The sequence below is a fragment of the Melospiza georgiana genome, chromosome 6 (genome assembly GCF_028018845.1).
Source record: "Melospiza georgiana isolate bMelGeo1 chromosome 6, bMelGeo1.pri, whole genome shotgun sequence".
In the NCBI taxonomy this organism is placed as follows: domain Eukaryota; kingdom Metazoa; phylum Chordata; class Aves; order Passeriformes; family Passerellidae; genus Melospiza; species Melospiza georgiana.
Genome location: NC_080435.1, coordinates 64,230,904 through 64,257,267, shown reverse-complemented (window position 1 = coordinate 64,257,267; position 26,364 = coordinate 64,230,904). Strand labels below are relative to the sequence as shown.

Below are 26,364 nucleotides of genomic sequence, written 5' to 3'. Positions count from 1 at the left end.
GCAGCACACTCCTTCCTGGCACACTGGATAAATGGTTATATGGACTTTTGGTTGGACCTAATGGCTGCTTGTGTCTTCTGCTGTATCTCTCACAGTGGGAAACAGGATTATCTTTCATCTTGCTGAAATAATAGACTTATAGCCCTGATAATCTGTATAGCTAAGGTACAACTCGTAGATAGAGGTTATATTTTTAATAGAAATATGGTAGGTGAAGTCTCAGATGTGAAGTGCTCTGGTTTTTGAATGACTGTCTGTTTTCCTCCATTGAGTGTTGAGGTGGAGGATCATCTTCTCTGCCATGAATCTCCATAAACTTCCCTTGCTCAGACCCTCAGTGCCTCGTGGCTGCAGCACCACCCCACCTGTGAGAGATGAGCAGCATAATTCCGGTCTTTGAGGGAAAAATGGCAGGCTTGGAGTCCCCCCAAGCAGCAGTTTTAAAAATAGGCTCACTAAGCTGCTTATGTAAAAGATAATTTGATAAAAAATCCCCTATAAAATGGAGACTTGCCTTGGATTTCCATAGCAAAGCATCAGGAAGGAGCACGCCTGGTGCTGCACTGAGCTGTGGGGAATGCAGGCAAGCTGGACACATAGGGAGGATTACTCTGGCTACCCACGTGCTCCAGGCTGCTTTCAACTGCAAACCAGGATGAAACAATAAAATAACATAAATAAAAAATAGAAATATAAAATATTTCAGGTATTTTTTACAACATTTTCTCCTTCATCCACCTCTCATCTCCTGCCAGGGGATGTCAGAAGCCACAGGAATAGGGAGCTCTGGGTGCAGCCTGGCCTGAAAACCTGCTGGGAGAGCAGGGTGGGGCTCCAGTGCAGTTCCTGCAGCCTGGCCTGCAGGCAGCACAGCCACAGCTGGGCTGGCACTGGGAGCAGCAGCAGCTGGAGCCTCTGGGGTCTGCAGCGAGAGGGGAAAGCCTGGGGGGCTTGGGTGGGTGCCTGCACAGGTGTTCCTGGCCCAGGGCACACCAACAGGGCCATGAGCATTACTGGCAGGGAAAGCTGGCATGGATAAGGGCTGGAGCAGTGCCTGGGCACATCCCTGTGCGCATCCCTGTGGATAACAGCTGGAGCAGTGTCTGTGCACATCCCTGTGGCACATCCCTGGGGATAACAGCTGGATTCGTGTCTGTGCACATCCCTGTGGCACATCCCTGTGGATAACAGCTGGAGCAGTGTCTGTGCACATCCCTGTGCGCATCCCTGTGGATAACAGCTGGAGCAGTGCTGGGGCACATCCCTGTGCGCATCCCTGTGGATAACAGCTGGAGCAGTGCTGGGGCACATCCCTGTGGCACATCCCTGTGGCACGTCCCTGTGCCATATTGCACCAGCCCAGCACAGACAGCCCTTGCCCTCCTCCTGGCAGCAGGACAGGGCTGCTATGGCTCTGCAGAGCTATTTGAGGCATTGGCAAGAATTATAATATATATATATAATGTACCAGAGGCAAGGAATGCTGGCCAGGAGCTCACGCAGGAGAGGGCCCAGAATGGATGAACACTGGTGGGACCCGTGCCAGCCCCAAGGGGTGGCAGAACCATTCTGCTGGGACTGCCCAGGCCCCAGGTCTTGCAGAAGGGGAGCCTTGCAGGGCCCCTCACCTTGCAGAAACCACCATTTGCCACATGCAAATGCTAAGTGTCTGACTAGGGAGTGCCATAATTAATGGCCCACTGAGGAGTCACTGATACATCGCACACACTTGACACGTTGTCAGAGAAACCGTTCCTCATTGCAAACCTGCCCTCTGCATTTTTGAGCCTCACAGCCCAGTTTACAAGCCCCACTTCTGTGGGGTTTGGCTTGTTCAGGTATTCCCTTCAATGTGTCTTTTTCCTGGGTTTCATGCATTTATTCAGTCTGCACTAAGCACTGGTCATTATTTAGCACTGGATCACCTGGCAGTGAGCTCTGCCTGGAGTTTGGCTCTCTGGAGGTGCCTCATTTGTCTTGTGTTTGCCTTGAACATAAGTCATGAGCCACCAGGGCTGCTTGGAAATGCACCATTTTTCTGAAAGAAAAATGACGCTGCAAACCAAACACACAAACAAAGTGTAAATTGTATGGGGTTTTCATGGCCAGGGGTTGGCTGTGGGGGAATCACAAGGGTGGCTCTGTGAGGAGCTGCCAGAAGCTCCCCCTTTTCTGATGGAGGCAGTGCCAGAGGCTCTGAGAGGGATTCAGTGGTGGCTCCTGCAGCTGAATCCACCCAGGCTCCTCATCCGCCCTGCTGCTCCCCTCCCTGGGTGCTGCTGTGAATGAGAAGCTTGACTAGGCCAATATTCAAGCAGCAATCAATTTGTTAATTAATCTGGTAAAGTATGAGCTAAACAGTGCTGAGTACAGCGGGGGAAGTTTTCCCTCCAACTGCACACCCATAGCTGAGGCTCACAGGTATTTATAGGGGTACTCATCTGCTTTCTCAGCAGTTTCTATTCCAATTTTTACTCATCAGCAGTTTCTGTCCCGAATTTTCATGTCACAATTCCATACACTATTGTGATTTTAATTTCTCAGGATATATCTCAAAGGAGTATCCCCAGATGGTGACGGTCCAGTTTCCGAAAGAAGAAAGACGACTCCCATCTGGTGGGGTCCAGCTCCCCAGATGTGGGTCCACCTTTTAATTGCAGAGACTCTAAATCTCACAACAGTGATGCCCAGCTTCCCTTTGGTCGAAACCATAAATCCTTGAGGTGATGTTCATCTTCCTTTCTCAAGTCAGTTTTTCCTGATTTATTAAGGCATGAGATAAGCATATTTCCTTTATATTTATTCCAAAGCTATAGTTTCAAGGATACAATAGTCTAAAATTATACTTCAAAAGGTTATTATTGCAGAACTCTTCAAGGATTAACTACAAACAAAGAGCAACATCTTTAAGGCTTTAATTCCAATGCTCCTAAATCAACCAGGGTTAATTGCAAACAAAAGATAGGTCCAAAGGCCTTCCTCCATGCTTTACTTTCCTCAGTTATTATCGGAATTCACAACTGTCCCATGGTCGGTCCCCACACATCTCACAATCACAAATACACACATTGCCTGTTTGTACCTGACACGAAACACAGCTTTGTATTTCACAGTGCTAATGGATGTATTCCCAAACTCATCACTGAACAGGGCAAGAAGCAACTCTTAGGGAAGAAATTGCCATCTGCTGTGTGAAACAATGAGGGGAGAAAGCAAACAGGAGAGAAGAGAGAAGTACAACCTCAGGCTGGGTTTCCTCTCTTTGTTAGTGCTAGGTTTTGGGAGAGTGGAATTGGAAGAAAATCCCTTAATTTAAACTTCATTCAATGTCAACCTCCTCAGCATCAAAGAACAGTAACAATCATGGTGGGTTGTTTAAACAAACCACAAACTGCCCACTAACCTGCTCCGAGGAGCTAATAGGGAATCTGGGGTTCTGAGACACTGCTTGAGGAAAATAAAAAGCCAGGCTGTAATGGCATTTGGAGTGCCATTTTCTTCAGAAATGCTGCCTTATTTACTTCCACAAGATTCCCTTGGACATGTTTCCATCCTCATCATCTCAGCCATGGGAGTGAACTGAGATTTCCCCACTCATGAGAAGGCGCCAGTCACTGAGTTTGACTGAGATTGAAACTGCTGCCCCTGTTCAGATGCAAAGTCGACAACCACAGGCCAGGGCACAGACTGGTTTTTGTAATGCAAACGAGATTCTCCCGGGCCCTCCACATGGAAGCCCTCCAGTCTTGTTACAGAAGTCTTAAATTCATTATTAACAATGCAGCACTGCTAATTGTACAATTGTAATGTAGCATTTGGTAATTGCTCACTCTACAAACACTGTAAAGGCCTTAGAGAATGCATCTAATTATGGGCTTGACAGAAAGCAGGCTGGAAATCAGTCCAGGGCTGCAGCAGTGAGGGCTCAGCTTCCCCATCCACAGAGCACTGGCAGGGGGAGTTACCAGGAGCTGAGAAACACAGGAGAAGCAGGAAAGCATTCCTCTTTGGGGCTGGACTTTAAAATAAAAAGGAAAAGAACACCTGCGTGTGGAAGCTGCAGTGGGAAGCTGAAGACCAGAAGTGAAACAAGCATTTTTGTGGAGGACAGCAGAGACTGGAGCAGCTCACCCAAGGGGCCAGGCGAGTTTCGCCCGCTGAAGTTGATTTCCTTCAGCCCAGCCTGGGTTCATTTCCAAGAGAATTTCAAACAGCAGCAAACCCCAGACCCAGGGGCTCCAGGTCTGTGCCCTGTGGCAGGCCAGACTGGCAGAGGCACCTGCCACTGCTCCTGAAGGGATGGAGCCGGGATACTGTCCGTGAGGGGTGAGAGTGGTACAGGAGCCAGGATCCTGTCCTTGGGAGGGGACAATGGCACGGGAGCTGCAGAGAGCTCCTTGTGGCCACAGCAGTGAGAGGCTAATCAGCAGCGAGCGGGTAATTAGCAGTGAGAGGGTAATTAGCAATGCCAGCTCCTGACCCCGGCGTTCTGATCTCCCTGACTCCTCTAAAGGAAGTTGTTAGTCAAGTCCTGTGCCTTCAATTACTGCTAATTACGGTGGAGCCATGGCATCCCGAGATTTTAAGCACAGGGAGGAAGTGCTGTGATTGGGGACCATCAGGCAGCTGTCTGAGGGGTGTCCATGCAGCATTTCCTGACAAGATGCTTCGTGCCGAACAGGTGACTTTCAGTGATGTTTAATCTGCACATAATATTATCAAAATAAAGCAGGCTGGCAGACTGAGACACAGCAGACAGCCCAAGTCCTGCTCTTGCACCTCTCAAAAACCAGAATCAAAGGGATCCCTGGCACCTTGTGAGTGTTCCTGTGTCTCCTGGTCAAATGTTTGGCAAACACAGCCCATAGCCAGCAGCCTGGTGTGTGCTGGGAGAGCATCACCGGGGCAGAGTGAGAGGGGACAGTGGCAGGAGGTGGCCAGGAGAGCTGAGGGTCTGCAGTGCAGCCACTGCTCCCCATCCCTGTAGCAGCATCCCCACATATCCCTGTCAGGAGCTCAGCTGGGTCTGCTGGCTCTTGGCAGCAGAGCACACCGAGCTGGGGGTACAAAGGCCAGCTCACCCCACAGCCTGTGCAGTGGGTCCCACAGCAGCAGGATGCTGAGCTTTCCCTCCTCATCCTCCTTTAGTGCTGCAGGGGATGCCCACATCATGCTGATGGAGGGGAGGAATGAACACTCACCCCTGGGCTGGGGTCTCCTCTGCTCAGAGCTGTGGGATTCAGTCCTGGCTCATGCCTGATGGAATCTCATTGGCTTGAGGGGTGAATGGGTGAATTCATGTCAATCCCTTGGGCAGAGGGGATCGAGCCCTTGCTGTTGTGCTTGGTTGTTGTATCTCCTGATGAGTTAATTAAAAAGCCTAATTACAGAGCACTTTGTCCTGTGAGAGACCCAAAGGAGAGTGGCTGTGACCGTGTTCACAGGGGTCTTTTCGGATTGGGGAAGAGATGAGGATCTGACTCCATGTTTCAGAAGGCTGATTTATTGTTTTATGATTTATATTACATTAAAACTATACTAAAAGAATAGAAGAAAGGATTCCATCAGAACGCTGGGTAAGAATAGAATAACAAAGAATGATAACAAAGGTTTGTGGCTTGGCTCTCTGTCCGAGCCAGCTGACTGTGATGGGCCATTAATTACAAACAACCCCATGAGCCCAATCCCAGATGCACCTGTTGCATCCCACAGCAGCAGATAACCATTGTTTACATTTTGTTCCTGAGGCCTCCCAGCTTCTCAGGAGGACAAATCCTAAGGAAAGGATTTTCCATACAAGATGTCTGTGCCAGGTGGCAGCAGACCCTCCCTTGGCTCCTCTGCCAGCTGTGAGGAGGTGTGGCTGTGCCAGGCAGCCAGAGCAGGGGTGCCCTCAGGAGCAGGGGCTGTCTGTGCCACCGAGCCCATTGGGACACTCAGGGTTTCCACCTGCTCAGAGAGGTGTGCCAGCATCACTGAGCCTGCAAAAACAAAAGAGGGGTGGGCAGCAGGAGCAATGAAGTGATTGTTAGCATCTCTGTGTCTCTAGAAGGGGTTAAATCCAAGCCTGGCTCAGGACCTTGAGCCTGGTTTGTGTTCTGAACATGCCCAAGACCCTGGTAGTGAATGGCCAGGCCAGAGAGAAGAGCAGATCCTGGGCTGGAAACTCCGTGTTGTGGTTCAGCTGAGGAATTCAGCACTTGGAAATTGCTCTGTCTCTGCCTTATTAGATTATCTTGCTGCTCTTTCTTCCTCCTCTGTAGGGTTCTTTATTCAGAATTTGCTCAAATATTTTCCTTCAGAAGATTTAATATTTCAAAGTGCAAATATCCAAACCCTGTATCATTCTGTAATTTCATACTCTGTAGTTCTTTCATATGCATATCAATCATTTGCCATCCTTTTGAAGGATGCAGCTTGAGCATTGGTAGTGAAAGAAAACCCATTCAGTGTTGATTTTAATTGAACAAGCTCAGAAGCAGTGGGGATCCATGCCAGATGCCAGTTCTCTCTTTTTTGAAGAGTTATTACCAGAATTCTTTTGCTTCTGTGTCTCTATTTTTTTTTTCCAATTAGCAGCTTCTCAAAAATATTAGTTATCTTATTATTTCCGTGGTTCTGCTTGTTTGGGATGCTTACGCATAATAATCACTGAATTCACTTTCTCCTCCCGTTGCAGTGGAATATTGCATTCCTTGTCTCTGCTGGAGCAACACTCCAGCCTGCATTCCAGGGCCATTTTTGAAGTGAAGACGAACTCATTTTTGGTGCAAGCTTTTCATTGTGGTTATGGCAGTGGTGAGCTCCTGTGTACTCTAAACTGCAACTGTAGGGACTGTAAACATTATAAATTGAAAACTACAAAGGCTGTAAATAAAAGTTTATTCTTTCTTCTGTGAACAAATGAGGTGTAGAGTAGCTCTTCATTCTCCCACCATGGTGAGTTGAACATTATCCCTCAGCTAATGCTGCTTGGATAGAAGAGAGGAGATGGAATATCCAGAAGAGTAATATTTTGAATTACTGAAGACACTTTTCTGTGCAAAATTTGGCTTAAGAAAAATACTTAAATCAGCAGCTGGTAGAACAACAAATTCCTGTCTATTCTGCAAAGGAGCTCTGCACATGGCTCGGGCAGTGCTGGGGGAATTGGGGCAGGCTGCTGATGGAGACTGAGAAGTCATCTGAACAAGAAAAGGAATAAATTGTGTAAGAAATAAATGTGAACAAGGAAGAACTTCAGGAGATCGAGACCCAAAACTCCAACGTGAAGAGAGTGCAGGTGTAAAGGGAACATGTTATTAAATCTCCAGAATGAAGGAGGAGACAGGCAATGCAGCACATCTTTGTGTTCAGGCAGGCCAGGGGAGGGGCACTGAGCCCTGCTGGCACAGGACGGGGTACCCGTGCTGCCTGTCAGGTGGTGCCCATCCGTCTGCATGGCACCAGCATTTCTGGCTGCTGAAACCATGCAACCACGGCATCATCTAGATTGGAAAACCCCTCTGAGAGCATCGGGTCCAGCCACCCTCCCAGTGCTTTCCAGCTGTCCAGCGACTGGAAGCTGCCCTCGGGGATGGGCAATCATTGTCCTTCCATCCAGCAGGCTCAATGTCACCTTCAGAAGCCAACGTGGAGCTGTTTTGCCCTGACCCAGCTCATCAGAGCCCAGCCCTGCTCACAGCCCTGGCTCTTTCCCTGGCTTTGCCTTCCATGTCCAGCTGTGCTGGGCCCCTCAAATCCACAGGAACTCAAACCCACCAGTGTGTCTGTTCATAGAGGAGGAACGAGGGGCTGCCCAGGGTGTCGGCAGCCCTCTCCTCATGTCAGCTCTGCCCCAGCTCCATCCCACTGCTCAGCACCGCCTGCCAGCCACAGTGGGCCCCTGGCAGCCCCCAGCGCTCTGACCCTGCCTGCCTTGGGAACACCAAGCCCCAGTGCCTGCAGGTGACAGCCACACCTCTCAGAGGGAAATGGCCTTTTGCAGGTAACAGGGTTTTCTGGGTCAGGCTATTTTTCTAAATTATCACTGGCCTTAGTCTCTATTTTTATTCACAGCCCTGCAATATATCTGTTTCTCCCCATAATATTTCCCCCACCCCCGTTTCCAAATTAAGCAATCCATGCTCTGGGCGAGCCCGTGTCCCTGCCAGGCCACCATGGGGGTGAGAAAACCCAAGGTGTGGGGCACAGAGCTGGCTGAAGAGAGCCCTGAGCTGGTGGGCAGAGCCTGCCCGTGGGGCGTGGGCTGAGGCAGACAGGCTCCTTGCCAGCACAGCTGGCTTTTCCCTGTTGTGCCTCTGGACCTTCCCAGGCAAAGCTGTGCCCGTGCAATGCAGAATTGAGGCAGGGGTGCCATCCCTGCAGGACACTCGGTGCTCATCTGTGCTCATCCACCACAGCTAAAGCACTTTTTAAATAAGCCAGGTACCAACAGCTAGAAGCCTTCAAATAATAATGCAAGAAATTAAAAAAAAATTAGCACATTATTTTATTTCTCAAAGAACAAATCTGCTAAAAGATTAAGTAATCAGACATTACAATTACTTTGCTCATGACTTAAAATCTGTTTTTTGATTAAAAATGCACAGAAGGGTGCACTCCAGCTACTATTATCTTGGTTTGATTCCACCAGACAAAGCGAGTCCGTTTGAGGACAAGCCTGTCACCAGCCCATGGTGGTTTTGGGTCTGAGGTCTCATTCAGTGGCAGTGTGGGGCTGGCACACCAAGGCCAGGGCACCACCTCATGCTGGGGCTTCACCACCCACCAAGGCACCCCAGGGACAATGCCACACCTTTAATAAAACCAGAAGCAGTGCTGAGGGTCTGTGTGCCCTGGGCAGGTTCAGCACTGCCTGCCCTGAGCCTGCCCGGCCGTGAGGGCGAGAGCTGGGGCACCAGGACAGCGTTCTCCCCTCTGGCCGGGCACCAGGACAGCGTTCCCACCTCTGGCCGGGCACCAGGACAGCGTTCTCATCTCTGGCCGGGCACCAGGACAGCGTTCCCACCTCTGGCCAGGCACCAGGACAGCGTTCTCACCTCTGGCCGGGCACCAGGACAGTGTTCCCACCTCTGGCCGGGCACCAGGATAGTGTTCCCACCTCTGGCCGGGCACCAGGACAGCGTTCCCACCTCTGGCCGGGCACCAGGACAGCGTTCCCATCTCTGGCCAGGCACCAGGACAGCGTTCTCTCCTCTGGCCGGGCACCAGGACAGCGTTCCCATCTCTGGCCTGGCACCACGACAGCGTTCCCACCTCTGGCCAGGCACCAGGACAGCGTTCCCATCTCTGGCCTGGCACCACGACAGCGTTCCCACCTCTGGCCTGGCACCACGACAGCGTTCCCATCTCTGGCCGGGCACCAGGACAGCGTTCCCACCTCTGGCTGGGCACCAGGACAGTGTTCCCACCTCTGGCCTGGCACCAGGACAGCGTTCCCATCTCTGGCCGGGCACCACGACAGCGTTCCCATCTCTGGCCGGGCACCAGGGCAGCGTTCCCATCTCTGGCCGGGCACCAGGGCAGCGTTCTCACCTCTGGCCTGGCATCAAGGAGACAGAGGGCTCCTGAGGAGCAGGATCGTTCCCTGCCGTTTTTGTACAATGCAACAGCTCCCCCATCTTACAGACTCAAGAACTCAAAGTGGAAAAGCATCCCCAGGAAAGGAGGATCACTCTGCAGCTTCCCCCGCTCTCTGGAGGAGAGGCTGGCAGCGCACGGTACCTGAGGCGTGCTCGTCTCCAAGGCGCTGCAGGGAAGAGAAATGCACTTCACACAGTGTGACATTTGACATTTCGGTGACTAGGGCAGCGAATTTCCTCCTCGTGAGGATGAACAGGCACTGCCGGCCGCAGACACTTTTGATGAGGTACCACGGTCTCTCTCGAGCAGCACCACGCACTGCCTCTTGCCGTGCTTCTCGCCGGGCTGTCGGGAGCTGCGGATCCCGGCGCCGCTGCCCTGCAGTGCTGCTGCTCTCCTTTAGGGTGTACACGCGGCACACGGTACCGGCTCCGAGCTGGGGAAGGGCCCGGAGAGCCGAGACCAGAGCGGAGTGATGGAGAGCTGAGATCAGAGCCGAGACCAGAGCGGAGTGATGGAGAGCTGAGATCAGAGCCGAGACCAGAGCGGAGTGATGGAGAGCTGAGATCAGAGCCAGGCTCAGTGCACAGTGATGGAGCCAGGCTCAGAGCCAGGCTCAGTGCACAGGGATGGAGAGCCGAGATCAGAGCCGAGACCAGAGCGAAGTGATGGAGCCGGGCTCAGAGCCAGGCTCAGTGCACAGTGACATTATCCCCGAGCAGCTCCTGGCACAGCTCCTGGCGCAGCTGCCACCACCGCCGCCACGGGCACCCTGCCCCTCCGGTGCCCCAGGTCCGGCAGCAGCTCCCAGGGACACTGATGGCCCCGGCACAGCTCAGAGCACTGCTCGGGGCTGTGGCCTGGGGCTGGGGAGCAGCTCTGAAGGGAAAAGGGACAGCAGCCCCCCGTGGCACCGGGGTGCTCAGACACCCTGTCACCAGCGGCTGCAGCACAGTGGCACTGTGCCAAGGCCCCAGATCCCTCCTTCCGGAGGTGACTGAGGGTTAGAAAGTGCACAAAAGAGCTCTCCGTGTTATTTAAACAAAGCACTTTCCTCCAGGTCTCATTATTTCAGCCAAAAAAAAGAAATGATGAAATCATTTTAAAATGATACCTGTGAGGGGAAAAGATTTCACGTTAAGGAGTTACCAGCTCTGCCAGTAAAAAAGCATTTTAACACTAGTTGGAGAGAGCAAGACAAAACCCCCAGCTTGTTCAGAAGGGTAACAGGGGAGGTGACTGAGCCCCAGCAGGGTGAGGGTGCCCAAAGCACGGTGAATCCTGGCCAGAGCTGGGTGGGAGTTCAGCTGAGTAATCCTGAGCATCCCCAGTGCCAGTGCCATGCAGGGCAGTGCTGTCCATGAGGTACACTGCCAGGCACTGGGAATAACAATGCCAGGACACAGAGCTGGCCCTCCCCAGGGCACTGAGGTTCGTCCAGCACAGCCTGTCCCCTTGTCCCTGGGCATTGCAGGGAGCATTCAGGCACAGACACCCCACAGAGTCACTGGGGCAGCCAGGAACACCCCAGGAGAGAGCCCAGGGGAGGCCCCAGGGAGGGGGGAACAAGAGGGAGGAGAACAGTTTTGGGTGAGACCCTGGCACAGCAGCCACACACTGTCCCTCAGTGCAGTTCCAGGATCAGACAAGGGGCTCTCCATCCCAGCCAGGAGCGAGCGAACCTCCCCACACACCCACAGCTCCCACCCTCCTGCGTGTCCCAGGGAGGGGCAGTTCTCCCACTGGGTACAGTAACTAGCTGCTGGTGTCAGTCTCATGTCCAGGATGGATTTCAGGCTGACAGAAGATGCAGCAGCCCTTGCTCGAACACCTGAGGCCAGAGAGCACAGGACATTGCTTTGGCTGCAAGGACGTGCAGCTCCTGGACTGGTACCAGTTCAGAGTGGTCTGAACCAGCCCTCACAGCGTGTTTGTGCCGGATGGTGCAAACCAGTGCACCCCTAATGCACACCAGGCTCTGGGCACATGCTTCCACTGAGTTTCCACCGAGCTTCTCCATGTTCCTATGCCCAGGGAAGCTGTACCCCGATGTCTGCCTCCCCTGCCAACAGCAGCCACACTGCTGGCATCGCTGGCATGCCAGCCCCCCTGCTTCTGGGGCACCAGAGAACTGACAGAGCAGCAAATGCTTGAACCTGAAGCCCAAGACGCTGGTGGATGCCAGCCAAGAGCACGGATGCTTTACCAGGGAGCATCTTATTGTCTCTCTTCTCTCTCCACAGGGGAGCACACTGTGAACGCCAAATCAGGGCTGAGCACGACAGTGCCTCCAGCTCCAAAGGAGACCGCTGCTCGGAGTGAGTGAGGGGCAGGACCGCCCCAGCAAAGCCAGCTGACATGAGTTCATTGAGGGAGAGAAGATTTAGACTCATTTCCTCCTGCCAGCCCCTCTCTCCCGTAACAGCTCGAACGAGCTCTGTGAACAGCAGCTGACACTTGGAGATAAACACTAACAGAGGCTCAGCCTGGCAGCCCAGCCCTGGACAGCTTCAGAGGCTGCCAGGAGGACAGAGGATGATGCAGCTCTGTGTTCCTTGTGAGACCAGGGTCACGGGCTGCTGTGGAGACCACTTCCAAGTTCTCAGGTCACTCGGACAGCCCTGAGCCCAGGAACACCGATGCGCTCCCTCTTCTCACCCTTACCCAGCCAGACACTATATCCCAAAAAACTTTGGCATGGTATCAGCAGAGAGGCATGAGGACTGCTACAGCTCCTTCCCGTTCCTGGAACGGGGCTCCCACCACGTGCATCTCCAGCCAGATGTGTCCCGGCAGCATTGCTCCCGCTGCCTCCGAGCTGCCGAGCATTCCGTGGGTTTTCTCCCGCACCCTCGGCGGCGGTGGCGGCTGCAGAGTCCCGGGGCAGCCCCGGAGGAGCCGGCAATGCCTCCCGTGCCAGGGGAAGGGTGTCGGGGCAGACGGGGCCATTGCCCGGCAGCGGCAGGGCAGCGCCTGCACATCCCTCCAGGTGCGGGGTCACTGCCCGCTGACGAGGTTCGTTAATTAGCTCCTCTTCCAGGCTCTGCCGGCAGCGCTTCTCTTCTTCGGGTCCTGCAACATCCCCGGCGTTTTCCCACAAAAGAGCACTAGAAAAGGGTGCCAGTGTTCCATAGCACGAAATGCACTCTCCTCCTCCCTGTTAGAGATCCAGGAGACAGGTAACGATGCCGCAATCCCCAAAAGCGCTCCAGTTTACTGCCCCCACAGATGACCCAGCGTTTCCTTCTGCTGCCAGGACCATCCTTCCTAGAAGCGCGGTTTTGCAGTCCGTGCCCGAGGACCGGCGGGGCACGGGCAGGATGCGGGCAGCTGCGTGCCCCGAGGGTGGAGCCGAGCGGAGCGGAGCTGCGGCCGCGCTCCCACCCCGCGGGACGGTTCCGCCGGTGCATCCACCGGACCGATCGCCAGCTCAAACTGCGCGCACCGCTCGCGGCCGCGCCGCCCCCGCCCGCTCCGGATCCGGGGCAGGGCTGTGGCCCCGGGAGGGCTGTGGGGTGCCCCGGGGGCCGCGGCCGCTCTCGGCGCCCGTCGCCGCAGCCCGGCCCCGGCGTGGCGGGGCAGGCGGAGGCGTGTCCGTCTCCGCGCCGGTGCCCGCGCCTGGTCCCGCCCGGCGGCGCGCAGCCCCGAGCCCGGCGCGGCGGGGGGCGGCCCGGCCGCACGTCTGCGCGGCGGCGGCGGCGGTCGGGCGGGCGGCTGCGGCTCAGCCGTGCGTGCGGCGGGGCGGGGAGGGCCCGGCTGCTCCAGCCCGCCCCGGCGCGGCGCGGCGCGGGGGAGGCGGCGGCTGCTCCATGCGGCAGCGAGCGGCGCGGCTGCCCGCGGCCGGGGCCGGGGCCGGGCGGAGGCCGGCGGCGCGGAGGATGGGCGCAGCTGCCGCCGCCGCGGAGGGCCGAGCCGCGGGCGCCGCGCTCCCCGCTCTGCCCCGCCGCAGCGCCCGCCGCCGCGGCTGCTCCGCCTGAGCGCGCCCGGCGCGGAGCGGCGCGGAGCCGCATGGCCCTGCCGCCGGCCGCCCCGCGCTAGCGGCACCCGCACCTGGGAGGCGCCGGCCCGGCGGCGGGGCTGCCCGCGCCTCGGCCGCGTCCGTCTGTCCATCCGTCCGTCCGTCCAGCGCAGTGCCCGGCGCGCAGGATCCCGCAGCGGGGCGCGGAGCGGCAGCGCTTGGCGAGGATTAACCTGGCGCAGGTACGCGACAAGGTCAGCGCCGGCGGGAGCAGAGCGGGGCGGGCTGCCCGGTGCGGGGCGATGCGGGCGGGCCGATGCGGGCGGGTTGTCCCGCGCCTCCCGCCCCCGCCGCGCGTGTGTGCATGTGCCGCCGCCCGCCCCGGCCGCCGCGCGGGGCCGTCCCCGGGCCGCCGTGCCCGTCCCGGCCCGGGCAGCTCCGCCGCGGAGCCGCGGTAGGATGCGGGGGGTGAGCGCCGGCTCGGGGCGGAGCGGCGGGCAGCCCGCCTGCCGCCAGCGCCCGCAGCCCGCCGCGGCCCGGCCGCGGCCGCACCCGCAGGGGACGCGCTCCGGCCGCCGCCCGTCCCCGGAGGCACCAGGTAACGCGCGGGGAGTCGCTCCCGGCACATCTGCATTGCACCGCGGTACCGGCCCAGGGGACGGGGCGGGGGGAGGTGAGGGGCGGCCCGGCCGGTGCCGAACGTCCCGGTCGGGACGACCCCAGGGCGCGGCGGGGGCGCCGGGACGACGCCCTTCCCGGGAAGGCGGCGGCCGCGGGGAGCGCGGAGCGGCGGGGCGGGTGCCCGCGGACGGGCCGGGCCGGGCCTGGCCGCGCTGCCGCCGCTGCCCGCGGGACGGCGCCGGCGGCCGCCCGCGCTGAGCTGGGCTGGGCTGGGCTGGGCTGGGGATGCTGCGGGGCCGGAGATGCTGCCAGGCTGCGATGCTGCGGGGCCGCCCGTGCCGCGGCCGCCGCCCCCTCCGCGCCGCGCTGCCGCCGCCGCCGCCGCCCGGTTACCGGCACCGCTGGCGCTGCGGCGCTGCCCGAGCGGGCGGAGGCGCCGCTGTTCGCGGAGCCATCCCGGGGCGCTCTCGCGGGGCGCGGGGCTCTGTCGGAGGGCGCAGGAACCCCGCGGCTCCCCCGCCCCGGTCCTCCCGCCCCGTCCCACCGCCCCTGGCCGCCGCACGCACCCCGCTCTCCCCGCGGCTCTGTCCCCAGGGCCGCCGCGGTCCCCTGCGTCCCGGGATGCGGTGCGCCCCCCTCTCCTCCGTGCCCTCTGCCCCCTCCGTGGCGAACGCCGCCGTGTGCGGGAGAAGGAATGTAGGACAGAATGGCCCTTCCCCGCCGGAAGGTTCCCGCTGGGGAGATGGCAGAGCAGCGGCGGAGAAGCCGGCGGAGCCTCGCAGCCATGTTGGTGTCGGAGCATCAGCCCCGGCGGCTCGGGGAGCCCGGCTGCCGTGCGGGAACCGGCATGTCTGGGCCAGGTGCACCGGGGAAGCCTCTTCCCGGGCTGGTCCTTCCCAGCATGGACCGGGGAACAACGGCTCTGCGGCTCCTCTGCATCCTGGGAGCGCAGCTCTTCCCTTCCTCCCTTCCAGTCTGTTGCATCTCCGGGGCACTCATTATGTTGTGTGTGTGGAACAGAGGCATGTGTTGGTTCCAGCTGTGGTCATGAACTCGGTCTCAGCAGTCCTGCAGACCAGGGGTGGGACAGCCGGTGCCCCCAGCCAAGCCCAGCCCCGTGTGGCCTTTAGCTGAGTGCCGTGGAGCTGGACAGGCTGGGTGTCCCTGCCCTTGGCCATCGCGCTGTCGTGCTGGTGGTGATGCTCCCCACCCACGCTTCCATTTCGCATGTTCCTGTGTGACACGTGGTGCCAGCTCGCTCCTTCTGAGCATCCTCGGGCGAGCCTGCGTGCTCAGGGCTGCTCGGGCCGGCACAGCCGGGCTGGCGAGGCGAGGTGGATCCGTGCTGGAATTGAAGCCTGCTTGGCTCCAGCTGTGCCTCTGCAGATGGAGGGCCTGGGCTGGCCTGGCAGCAGCGATCCTGGCCGTGGCTGTGTCCAGGAGCATGGGGCAGTGCTGCCCAGATGGACGGTGTGTGCTGGCTCTGGTCTGTCCAGCTGTGCAGGGCTGCATCCCAGCTGCCTGGGGCTGGGTGCTCGGGGCTGTGTGTGCTGACAAGGGCTCCAAGGGCACCCTGGTCCTGTGTACAGCCACCCCTCGGAGCTGGCCCGTGGGCTCTGGTATTCCAGAGTCAGTCCTGGCAGGTAGAGGTGTGCCAGGCCTGGCAATTCCACTGCTGGTCTGGGAGTCAGCTTTGGTTTTGCACAAGCAGCCGTAGCAGAGACTGAGTGTTCTCAGTGCCCAACACCTTCCCAATCCACGCTGCTAAATATATACTGTACTCAAGGGATTATGCATTTGTTTAAATGCATAATAAATGTGTTTAAATGCGTAAGGCTGGATCATAATGAACACCAGAGCTTGCCAGTTTGGCCTCCAGTTACAAGCCTCTCTAAGATACATCTCCTGGCATATTACCTCATCTTTCTGCTTTCAGAAAGAGCAGTTCTTGGTTTTATCATGGCAGGGCAGTCAGTGGAAGCTGATCCTGGATATGTCAGGTAGCCAGTGCAAGTTAAAGCTGAGCTAGTTCTATTCAGCAGACACTTCCAGGTGCAGGAGGAGACTTGAGATTGACCCATTCCACCAAAGACATGCAGATATGGAAGTGGGCTCCAGATTGTCCTGTCCCAGTGAGAGCCGGTGGTGTGAGTGCTCGTGTCATCCTTACAGCCAAGAGAAGCTGCACTCACTGCAGCTCTGCTTGGGATGGTGGCCCAGGGGCTCGGTTTGAATGTTTCATGCAGGTCTGTTGTCTGGAGAGGCTCCTGTTGGCCACTGAAGGTGTGAGTGGGGCCAGGGGGAGGAGGCTGAGAGGTGCCTCCCAGCCCAGGATCGGGGCTGGCTGGGGATGTGGGGAACCCAAGAAGAGATGTGGCTGAGCAGCATGGCAAGGAAAAACAGACCTTCCTCAATTTTCTGAGAAAGACTGGAGGGCATGCGAAGGCGGGTGCGTTGGAAGGATGGCCTTGGCACACTGGGTGCCTGCCTTGGGTAGGTGGAGCATGCCCAGGTGCCTGGAGGGCCTGTCCCTCCGCTGGGGCACGTGGGGTAGTTCAGAGGCTGGAGAGCTAATGGCTTTGCACTGCTGATCGATCTGCCTGTGCTTTCAGATGTGGTGAGGCTGGGTTTTATGGAGCAATCTTTGCATATTCCCTGCACAAGCAGCTGGGCCGAGCGCCGCTCTAATGGCCTCGCTATTAGCGGGCTCAGAACCCGAGCCAGGCTGAAAAGGCTGTGTAAGTGCTGCTCAAGCGTTTTGGGCCAGGCGTATTCCATGCATTAGGGAAGATTTGTACTCTTTGGACCAGACATCACTGAGTGTTGTCTATTTATACGCATCTAAATATATCCTCTGCAGTCTTCAGACTTTTCTAGCTAGTAGTAAAATTACTTTTCAATATCATGCTATTAAACCACGCTTGCTGACACTATCTGATGAAGTTTGTGCTGGGAGAGGCTTATGTGTGTGTGTTTGTTTTAAATAAAAACTATTCTTGAGGTAGTTACCTAAAATGCTTTGGAAACAAAAGCTTATTGTCTGTGTGGCTGGGTAGCAGGGAGAAATTTAGTCAAACAGGAGCAGTGCTTGGAGACATGCTCAAGCCTGGGAAATCAAATCCAAACCTTATCCAAAGTATAAGGTTTTGTTGCTGAAGAGTGAACCATTCTTTCTAGAAAGTTTGTATCAAATAAGCATGCACTTTGCAGCAAAATAGAAACATTTGCTTCAAATTAGTCAGATATACCTTCTGGTAGTCTGGAGTTTGAGATGTCGTTCTGAAAACAGAATGACAAATCTTGAAGTAAGGTAGGTGATGGAATTCCTCTGCAGTGCCCAGATCCAGGCTGGGAGGCTGTTCCCTGCTGCAGGGCTGGGTCTGTGTGCTGGGTGCAGGTCTCTGGAGCTGCTGTGGCTGCTCCCGAGGAGGGTGCAGACCTTGGCTGTGTCCCCCATAGCCCATGGGCTGCCTGGCTGGGTGCTGGGGACAGACATGGCTGGCTGGCTGATGCCTGCAGCCCAGCATGGAACAGTGATGGCCGTCCTTTTGTTTTCTGTGGCAGCTCTTGCTGTCGGTTCTCTGAGAGCTGAGAGCCTGCAGAGGAAGGGAAGGGGGTTGGTATTCACAGGGAGTGGGTGATCTGAGGAGAGGAGAAGGCAGGGCTCTTGAAGAGGGCCCTGGCCCTGAGCCCCTGGAGCCAAAGACAGGTGCTGGTCCCTGGGCCACCCCAGGTCCCTTGGCTGGGGCTCTGGGCTCCACGAGCCAGAGGTCTGTGCTGTGGTGGCATGCTGCGGTGCCAGGAGCTGTGTCCTGCCCTGTGGCCACAGGTTGCTGTGAGGATGACTGAGGTGTCCAAGGGCTCCTTGCCCATGTGCCCCGTGCCACGTGGCTCGCTGGCCACTGAGGCACAGGCTGGGCACACCATGAATGCTGCCTGAGGTGTCTGAGGGCTCTGTGCCCCATCCCACCTGGCCACTGAGGCACAGGCTGGGCACACCATGCCCTGGGCTGGGCAGCATGTCTCCATGGGATAAATGGCTGTACAAGTCCTGTTTGTTTCGAGCAGGCTGGATGATGCAGAAGGTGGTTTGTCACAGGGCTAACTGAGGCAGTGATGGCAGCCTTGGTGGGTGCCTCTAATTGTGTGGCACTTGACCTCAGAGTATTTGAGCCGGTTCCCAATGCTGCAGAGCTCGTGTCCAATGCTGTGGTTTTGAGTTTGCTCTTGTAGATGAAGCTTCTCCCCAGGAACTGTCTCATGGCAAAACATTTCCATGAAAACATATTATTAGGTAGCTTTGCTTTAAAGTGGAATATCTTTTTTCCCTTGAAGTTTTTATTTAGGCTTCTCTGTCAAGATCGTGTTGGAATTCTTTTGGATTGCAGACAGATAAAACTCTTCAGTTTTTGTTGCCTCAGCATTGTTTCATTGCCAGAGAGCTGATATTCCCTGTGTTATTTATTTCCAATTATTTATGCTTCCTGGTCTCTGTAGTTGGCCATGGGGGATGGAGAAGCAGGAGCCCACCACAGTGAGCTGTGACAGCTGAGTCCTGCAGCAGGACTCACCAGCTGTGGGACAGCAGTGTGCAGGGAAAGCACAAACAAAGAGGAAAAGGCACGGTGGAGAAAGCCGCACTGAGAGGAATGCCCAGGATGTGTTCGTAGTCCCCTGGTGCTGCTGCTCCTGGGATTGGGATGGGATTGCCTTAGCACCTCTGGGCACTCATGCAGAGACGTTCTGCTGCACATGGCTGAGGTGCTAGTTCTTTGTGCTTAAGCCAGGCTCAAGAATTTGCCTGCCATGTGAAATGCCCAGCACAGGGAGGCAGGTGCCACTGGCACAGGCAGGGAGGTATCACTGGCCCAGCAGGCAGGTGCCATGGGTGCAGGCAGGTGCCACTGGCACAGACAGGCAGGTGCCATGGGCACAGGAAGGCAGGTGCTGTGAGCACAGGAAGGCAGATGCTGTGGGCACAGGCAGTCAGGTATCACTGGCACAGGCAGGTGTCAGTGGCACAGGCAGGTGCTGTTGGGCACAGTCAGCAGTCACTGGCCCAGGCAGGTGCCGCCGGCAGCGCCGCTGGGCCGCGGGAGCTGTGCCGTCGTTGCCGTGTTCTGCACCGTGCTGTGCCAGCCCTGATGTAAGGCTCCCTGAGAGGGCCCGTGGGAGCGGGTGTGAGTAAGGCGAGCGGGATGTGTCGCCCTGTGAGCTGTGAGTCAGTGCTGCTGCTGCCGGTATGGGTGTTTCACTGGCAGCAGCCTGTGCTGCCGGCTGTGCTGTGTGAGCCGCTGCTGCTGCTGCTGCTGCTGCCAGAGCCGGGCGCTGCTGTGGGCAGGCTGGGCACGCTGGGTGTCACTGTGCTGTGGGCAGCTTTGGTGTCACTGTGCCGTGGGCACGCTGGGTGTCACTGTGCTGTGGGCAGCTTTGGTGTCACTGGGCCGTGGGCAGGCTGGGTGTCACTGTGCTGTGGGCAGGCTGGGTGTCACTGGGCCGTGGGCAGGCTGGGTGTCACTGGGCCGTGGGCAGCTTTGGTGTCACTGTGCTGTGGGCAGGCTGGGTGTCACTGGGCCGTGGGCAGGCTGGGTGTCACTGGGCCGTGGGCAGGCTGGGTGTCACTGGGCCGTGGGCAGCTTTGGTGTCACTGTGCCGTGGGCAGCTTTGGTGTCACTGTGCTGTGGGCAGCTTTGGTGTCACTGTGCCGTGGGCAGCTTTGGTGTCACTGTGCTGTGGGCAGCTTTGGTGTCACTGTGCCGTGGGCAGGCTGGGTGTCACTGTGCCGTGGGCAGCTTTGGTGTCACTGTGCCGTGGGCAGGCTGGGTGTCACTGGGCCGTGGGCAGGCTGGGTGTCACTGTGCTGTGGGCAGCTTTGGTGTCACTGTGCCATGGGCAGCTTTGGTGTCACTGTGCCGTGGGCAGGCTGGGTGTCACTGTGCTGTGGGCACGCTGGGTGTCACTGTGTCGTGGGCAAATTTGGTGTCACTGTGCCGTGGGCAGCTTTGCTGTGCTCGTGGCTCCTCCTGACGTCAGCCTCGTGTCTCATCTGTGCCGGTGCCCAGCTGCAGTGACGCTGCTCTTGGGGACCAGGCTCCAAACTGCAGTTCCCTAGAAGTGAGTGCTGCCTTCCTGTGTCTGAGCCTCAGCTTTGGCTGCCTCTGGGGACACTCTGCTGTGTCACAGGAGGGCAGGGAGGGCTCTGCACACCAACAGTACCCTGGGCAGAAGAGCACCGTCGCCCTGAATGCCACACATGAGCCTGGGCAAGCTGACATAGACAGCTGAGCATCTTTCAGCTATGGTGTAAAGAACCAGGATAAGAGCACAGGCCCCAGTCTAGGCTCCAGTGCTGTCCTAGCAGGTCCTGTGCAGGGGTCCTTGACCTGGCTGTGGTGGGTTAAAGATGTGCTGCAAGTGCCTCCAGGTGACCACCTGTCCTCATAGTGTGGGTGTGGTAAACGTTCAGGCCCCATATGCTGTGCTGAGGACCAGGGATGGGGATGAACATGGGGACAATCAGCCACCCTGGTGACATGTGGCCTCAGAGGCTCAGCCAGCAGAGCGCCTGCATGGGGACTCCTTTGTGGGCTAGTTGTCGCTTGCTGCCCTGGCACATTGGGCCTCTGAAAACAGATGTGTCCTTGTCCCCAAGTACATGGCAAGGATTGCATTTAGTGACTGGGGGGTGCAGCCTCCCTTCTAGTACTCCATGTTCTTGCACAGAGCCCCCTACTCATCTGCGGCTGGGTCCTGCAGGTGTCCCAATGCACCCCCTCTCTGCATTCCCCCTTTGGTGATCTGTGAGGATCCCTCCATCTGGTGTCCTGATGTGGCTGAAATGAGAGTTGCCTCCCAAGGGCTGGCATTCCTGTTGTGTTCATTACTGCCCTGAGCTGGCCACACCTAGCATGTGTTATTTGAAGCATTCTGCAAACATGCAGCTTCTGTGGATTGAAGCAATGCCCTATCCTTGCCTGCCCTAGAAGGGAAACATGATAAACGCTGTGGAAAAAGGCACGGTAGGTCAGGGTGGGTGGTGGCTGCTGCTGTTACTGCCAGATGAGCACTCTGTAATTTCTAGGGGAACAGATGAGGACAGTGTGTTTAAATGAGCATTGTGCTGGTATCCAGGTGGGTGCCAGCTGAGCTACCCAGGTGAGTGCCCTGTGATTGTGGCACTGTGTGCCCCAGCAGCTCTGTTCAGCCCTGCCACGCTCCACCAGCTCTGCCAGGGCCTCCCGTGGTGTCCCCAACAGGCACAAAGGGCTCGCTGAGTGAGCTTCATTTCTTCTAAGGAGCATTAAAGAAGCCAATCAATGTACAGAGTCTGTGACTGCACTTAAATTCCATCTGGAAAGTTATAACAATAAATAAAGAACAGCAACGAGGAATGAAATTGTGTGGCCAGAAGGATGCGAGACTTGGAATGCTGGGGAGAGGCTGGACTTGCTCCTTGCCATCTGGAATTTGGGTTTAGGTGTTAATAAGGTATCCAAATGTTTCCCCAACGCTCAGTAATACGCCCCTGGTTTGTACTGGGGATGTGAGGAGACGTGAAGGCTAAAGGAGGAGAGTGAAGGACAGCAGTGTTACAGATCAGAGGGATCACTCCTTCTCCAGGGGCACCACACGTTGTTCCTGTGATGGCAGGCACAGAAAATCTAACCCAGGCATCTGGGGAGCAGCACACACATCTGGCAATCTGGGTGTCCCAGATTGGGGGGGACAGGATAGAGCATGCAGGTCCCAGCTGCACTGCATGCATCATGCTCAGTGCCCTCCATGCTGCTGGTGTGGCCAGCAGTGCTATGTGGCCAGCATGTGTCTGTGCCCTGTTCCATCCTTGCTCTGGCCCTCAGCATGGCCAGCAGTGCTGTGTGGCCAGCATGTGTCCGTGTCCTGTTCCATCCTTGTGTTCCATCCTTGCCCTCAGCATGGCCAGCAGTGCCAGCTGGAGCAGCAGGGATGGTGGTTTGGGTGCTGCAGTGGATTTTGTACAGCAGAGGCTTGGTCCTGAGCTGGGCTGTGTGTGCATGGGGCCTCATGGAGCAGATACCTGCCTGCTGCAGGGCATGGCTTCCCTCTGCCAAGGCTTTTGAAGTGTGCTGACTTTCACAGATATATGGTTCTGGTTTACATCTGCAGCAGCAAGTTGTGTGAGGCAGCAGAAGGGGATTTCTGGGGTGAGAAGATGGACGAGGAAGAGCTGTCTCCCCTCCGTGTGTGTCAGGGCACTCAGGTGGGACCGTGTGGGCAAGGTCCGGTGAATTGAGTGTGGATGGGGGCTGGAGGCGCTGCGGGGGCTGCGGTGCTCCCCTGCCCACGATGCCGTGCCTGGAAGGGGCACTGGTGTGGTCACCCTGCCCTGCACACCGGGGTGGGCAGCAGGGCTGGGGGCTGGAAGGACAGGGTCTGACTGCCGGCTGCTGCTGGTGGTGCTGGTGGCAGCTCCACAGCCTCAGGAGCAGTGCTGGGGCTGCTGCCTGTGGAGAGAGCAGAGTGCTGGCTCAGCTCCCTGCCCAGCTCAGCCCAGAGCCGACTGCTGGCATATGACACTCGTTATCTCTGCAGCTCAGAAACGCAGTGCTCAGGGCATCCTGATGGATTTGTGACACTTCCCATGGGATTCTGTGCTCATAAACCAATTAAAGGATTACATCCTTGTAATGTGGAGAGGGTTCTTTGTTTATTAAGTAATGCAGGTATAATTCAATTAGTGACAGGCTGACCTGCTGATGTCAGATGTGGATGCCAGGCAGGTTGGCCTCAAGCTCTGCCCCCCTAGATGGGAGCAGCAGGAGCTGAGGGGAGCAGCTGCCCCTCCTATAGCTCCCGGTGCCCAACAGGAGCCGTGGGAGTTTGTTATGGCTTTTGCTGACGTGTTTCCTTTACAGAGTCACAGAATCCCAGAATTGTTTGGGTTGGAAGGGACCTTATGGCTCATTCCACCCCCTGCCATGGCAGGGACACCTTCCACTGTCCCAGGCTGCTCCAAGGCCACTCCAGCCTGGCCTGGGGCACTGCCAGGGATCCAGGGGCAGCCACAGCTGCTCTGAGCACCTGTGCCAGGGCCTGCCCACCCTCAGAGGGAGGAAGTTCATCCATAGAAATGAAATGGTTTATTATTATGAATGGTTTCAGGCTGAGCTGAGTGTGTACTGTTTGTCGTGGCTCAGAAAGCCCTGTGTCACCAAACGGTGTCCAGGGCACAGCCCGTGTCCCTGTGCCTCCCTCTGGGTGGCTGTGGGTAGCTGCAGTGCCTTCCCTGGCCCCAGCTCAGGCTCTGCCATGTGCTGCTCCCTGTTCCTGCAGCACTCTGGGCTGCATGAGTGCCTCGGGCTGCAGAGGTGAGGTGTGTGCTCTTCTGGTGAGGTGCACAGTGCTGAGGATCCTGTCCCCAGGGAGATCCCTGTGCCCTGGGCCCTGTGAGATCCTCAGTGCAGAGTCCTGTCCCCAGGGAGATCCTGTGCTCTGTTCCTCTGGCACAGCCTGGGGCAGGCCGAGGGCTCCAGGTGTTTTTCCCTCTGGAAAGGGGAGGTCAGGGCTGCTGGGTGGCTCGTGGTGCCTTGGCACTGCCTGGGCACCTGTCTGCCGGGAGAGATGGGCGGGAAAAGAGGTGTAACACACCCTGTACAGCAGTGCAGGAGTAGACTCCTGGGGTAGAACACGACTGATTCTGCAGATTTGGAGAATAAATTACAGTTCACATCTCAGTGAGGGGTGGTTTGCCCCTAGGTGAGTGACAGTGGAACTCGGACAGCACACCACCAGTGTGGCTGGGAACAACTGGGTGCAAGAGGTGTTTCCAGACAGCCAGACCTTTCCAGAAAGATCAGTATGTTTCAATGTCCTGAATAATAAATGCTGCTCAGAAGCCTGCTCTGGTTTTCTGTGCAATCTTAGGACAGAATTGCACTTAGTTTGCTGCACATATCAAGAAAAATTGAATGCAAATATAATATGGGAAAGGAGGATCTGCACATGTGTGAGCTAATAGAGGCACAAAAGCAGCTCGTGTAGCCTGGCACTGCTGGAGGAAAATAAGCACCTGACAGCAGAATTATCTCTGAGGACCACAGACTGACTTGTAAACTGTGGAATAAATTGCTCTTATTTTGTAGCATTTATGTGCTCAGCTGCACTTCACAGGGTTTTGCCTGTCTGGCAATTCCTGTTTGTCAGGTGGAAGCCCTGGGCTGCTGGGGGCTGGCAGCTAGTGAGCTCTGAGCTGGGCAGAGGGCACAGCCTGGCAGAGAACGCCTTGCCTGGCAGAAGGTGCCAGGTGGAGGGGCCAGGAGGGTGAGCTTGGCAGAGGGGCTGAGGGTGTGCAGAGGGGGAGCTGCCCTGGCCCCCTCTCCCCTGCAGGGCAGTGGCAGCCCCAGCCCTGGGCAGAGGGTTCCTGCCCTCGTGGGCACTGGCACTGAGGGTTCCTGCCCTCCTGGACGGTGGCACTGAGGTGGCACAGGCTGCCTGAAGCATGGTGCTGCTCCAGGGGCTGCCCCTGCCTGTCTGTGACACTGTGAGACCTCTCAGGTGCTGCTTCCGTCACTGCAGCTCCTTCCAGTCCTTCCGAAATGACGAGATGTGAATTGCTGCTCTTGGGGACAGCAGTGGCAGCTCAGGATCTCTGTGCCCAGTGCCAGGCTGGCAGCTATGTGTGCCCAGTGCAGGCTGGCAGCTCTGTGTGCCCAGTGCCAGGCTGGCAGCTATGTGTGCCCAGTGCCAGGCTGGCAGCTCTGTGTGCCCAGTGCCAGGCTGGCAGCTATGTGTGCCCAGTGCAGGCTGGCAGCTCTGTGTGCCCAGTGCCAGGCTGGCAGCTATGTGTGCCCAGTGCAGGCTGGCAGCTCTGTGTGCCCAGTGCCAGGCTGGCAGCTCCCTGTGCCCAGTGCCAGGCTGGCAGCTCTGTGTGCTCATTCCCAGGCTGGCAGCTCTCCATGCCCAGTGCCAGGCTGGCAGCTCTCCTGCCACGCTCAGGCTGACAGTGATCAGTGATCCTCTCCTCGTGTGTTTCCTGTTCCTGTCCTGGTGCCACGCAGTGCCAGGCTGCTCCCCTGTGCCCTGCTCTGCTCCCAGGTGGTGCCATTCCAGCCTCAGGGCTCTGTGCTCTGGCACAGCTGGGTCGTGTGGCTGTGGGAGGCAGTTTTGGTCCTTCAGAGCGTCAGTTTGTGTCGGTGCACAGCCGCTGTGCCCCATGGGTTCCATTGCAGGTTTGGCACTTGGGGGCAGGCAGGAGCAGCAGTCCCTGCCGTGCCCCCTGCTCCTGAGGTCAGCATCACAGGGCAGGATGGAGCTCCTGGGGCTGGAGAGATGGGAGGGGGCTGAGTACTGCTCAGGGAAGGGGAAGGAGGCACTGGAGGCATGGATGTCCAGTCCCAGCACATGAACACAGTGATGGAAACACAACCTGCCACGTCTTGGTGACTTGGAGCTGGTGCAGACCCGTGCAGGTGTTGGCTTCCTCTGCATGGTATGGGGTGACCTGTGCTCCTGGGGCTGGGCAGGGCTCAGGGGCAGGCTCAGCATGGGCTGGGCCTGTGCTGATGGAGGGTGCAGCCTCCCAGCAATGGGGCGGGAGGAGAAGGAGGCATTCCTGGGCTGCAGCACCCATGCTGTGGTGCTGGGCTGCCTGCAGCACATGAGCAGTGCTGCTGGGCTGCAGCACACAAGTAGTGGTGCTGGGCTGCCTGCAGAACAGTGGTGCTGGGGCTGTGGGCAGGAGAAGGAAGGCTGTAATGCTCTATGGGCACGGTGCTGGGGACAATGTGCTCCTGTGTCCCTGTCCTGCCCATGCTGGGCATGGAATGAGTCCTGCAGGAAGCTGTGTTTGTCAGACTGATGCCAGGAAGATTGTTTGCCTTTTCTTTTCTATACCTTTTCTGTGACTTTTATGTACCCTCAGTATTCTTAGCATGCATGCTTGTAAGTCCTTAAATCTGATAACTTGGCATAGTCCTGGTATTCTGTTAGGCCAGGAGACCAAACATCCTAAAGGTCTCCTAATAAACCTTATGCTATCTTGGGAAACCAAGGTCCCCTCTAGAACACATCCTGTGAATTGGAGATCTGGCCCACCCAGGGGAGAATTCCACAGATAGGGGAATGCAGGCCATTCATCCAGGCCTCCCACTGGGGCATCCTTGCTAGATTATGCTCATTTTGAGCTCTGTAAATGGCATGTGTGACCCATGGTGTGCGTGCAT

The 26,364-nt window shown here is 57.1% G+C and overlaps 2 protein-coding genes across 5 annotated transcripts in view; one reads left to right on the top strand and one right to left on the bottom strand.

Annotated features, from left to right (window-relative positions):
- Positions 1-12,852: 12,852 nt before the first annotated feature.
- Positions 12,853-15,386, bottom strand: LOC131084979 (basic proline-rich protein-like). The gene is made up of 3 exons (XM_058026737.1): positions 15,379-15,386; positions 14,558-14,992; positions 12,853-14,452 (listed from the first exon to the last, which is right to left on the bottom strand). Exons 1-3 carry the CDS (start codon positions 15,384-15,386, stop codon positions 12,853-12,855), a joined length of 2,043 nt encoding a protein of 680 aa, XP_057882720.1.
- Positions 13,664-26,364, top strand: part of LRFN5 (leucine rich repeat and fibronectin type III domain containing 5) — a 40,353-nt gene continuing 27,652 nt past the window's right edge. Inside the window, exon 1 of one of the 4 annotated variants that reach the window (XM_058026590.1) lies at positions 13,664-13,785. The gene's annotated coding sequence lies outside the window, so the exon portion shown is untranslated. Of the gene's footprint in view, positions 13,798-14,096; positions 14,142-26,364 lie in introns of those variants that run through there. The other 3 variants (XM_058026591.1, XM_058026593.1, XM_058026592.1) reach the window with 3 other exon arrangements.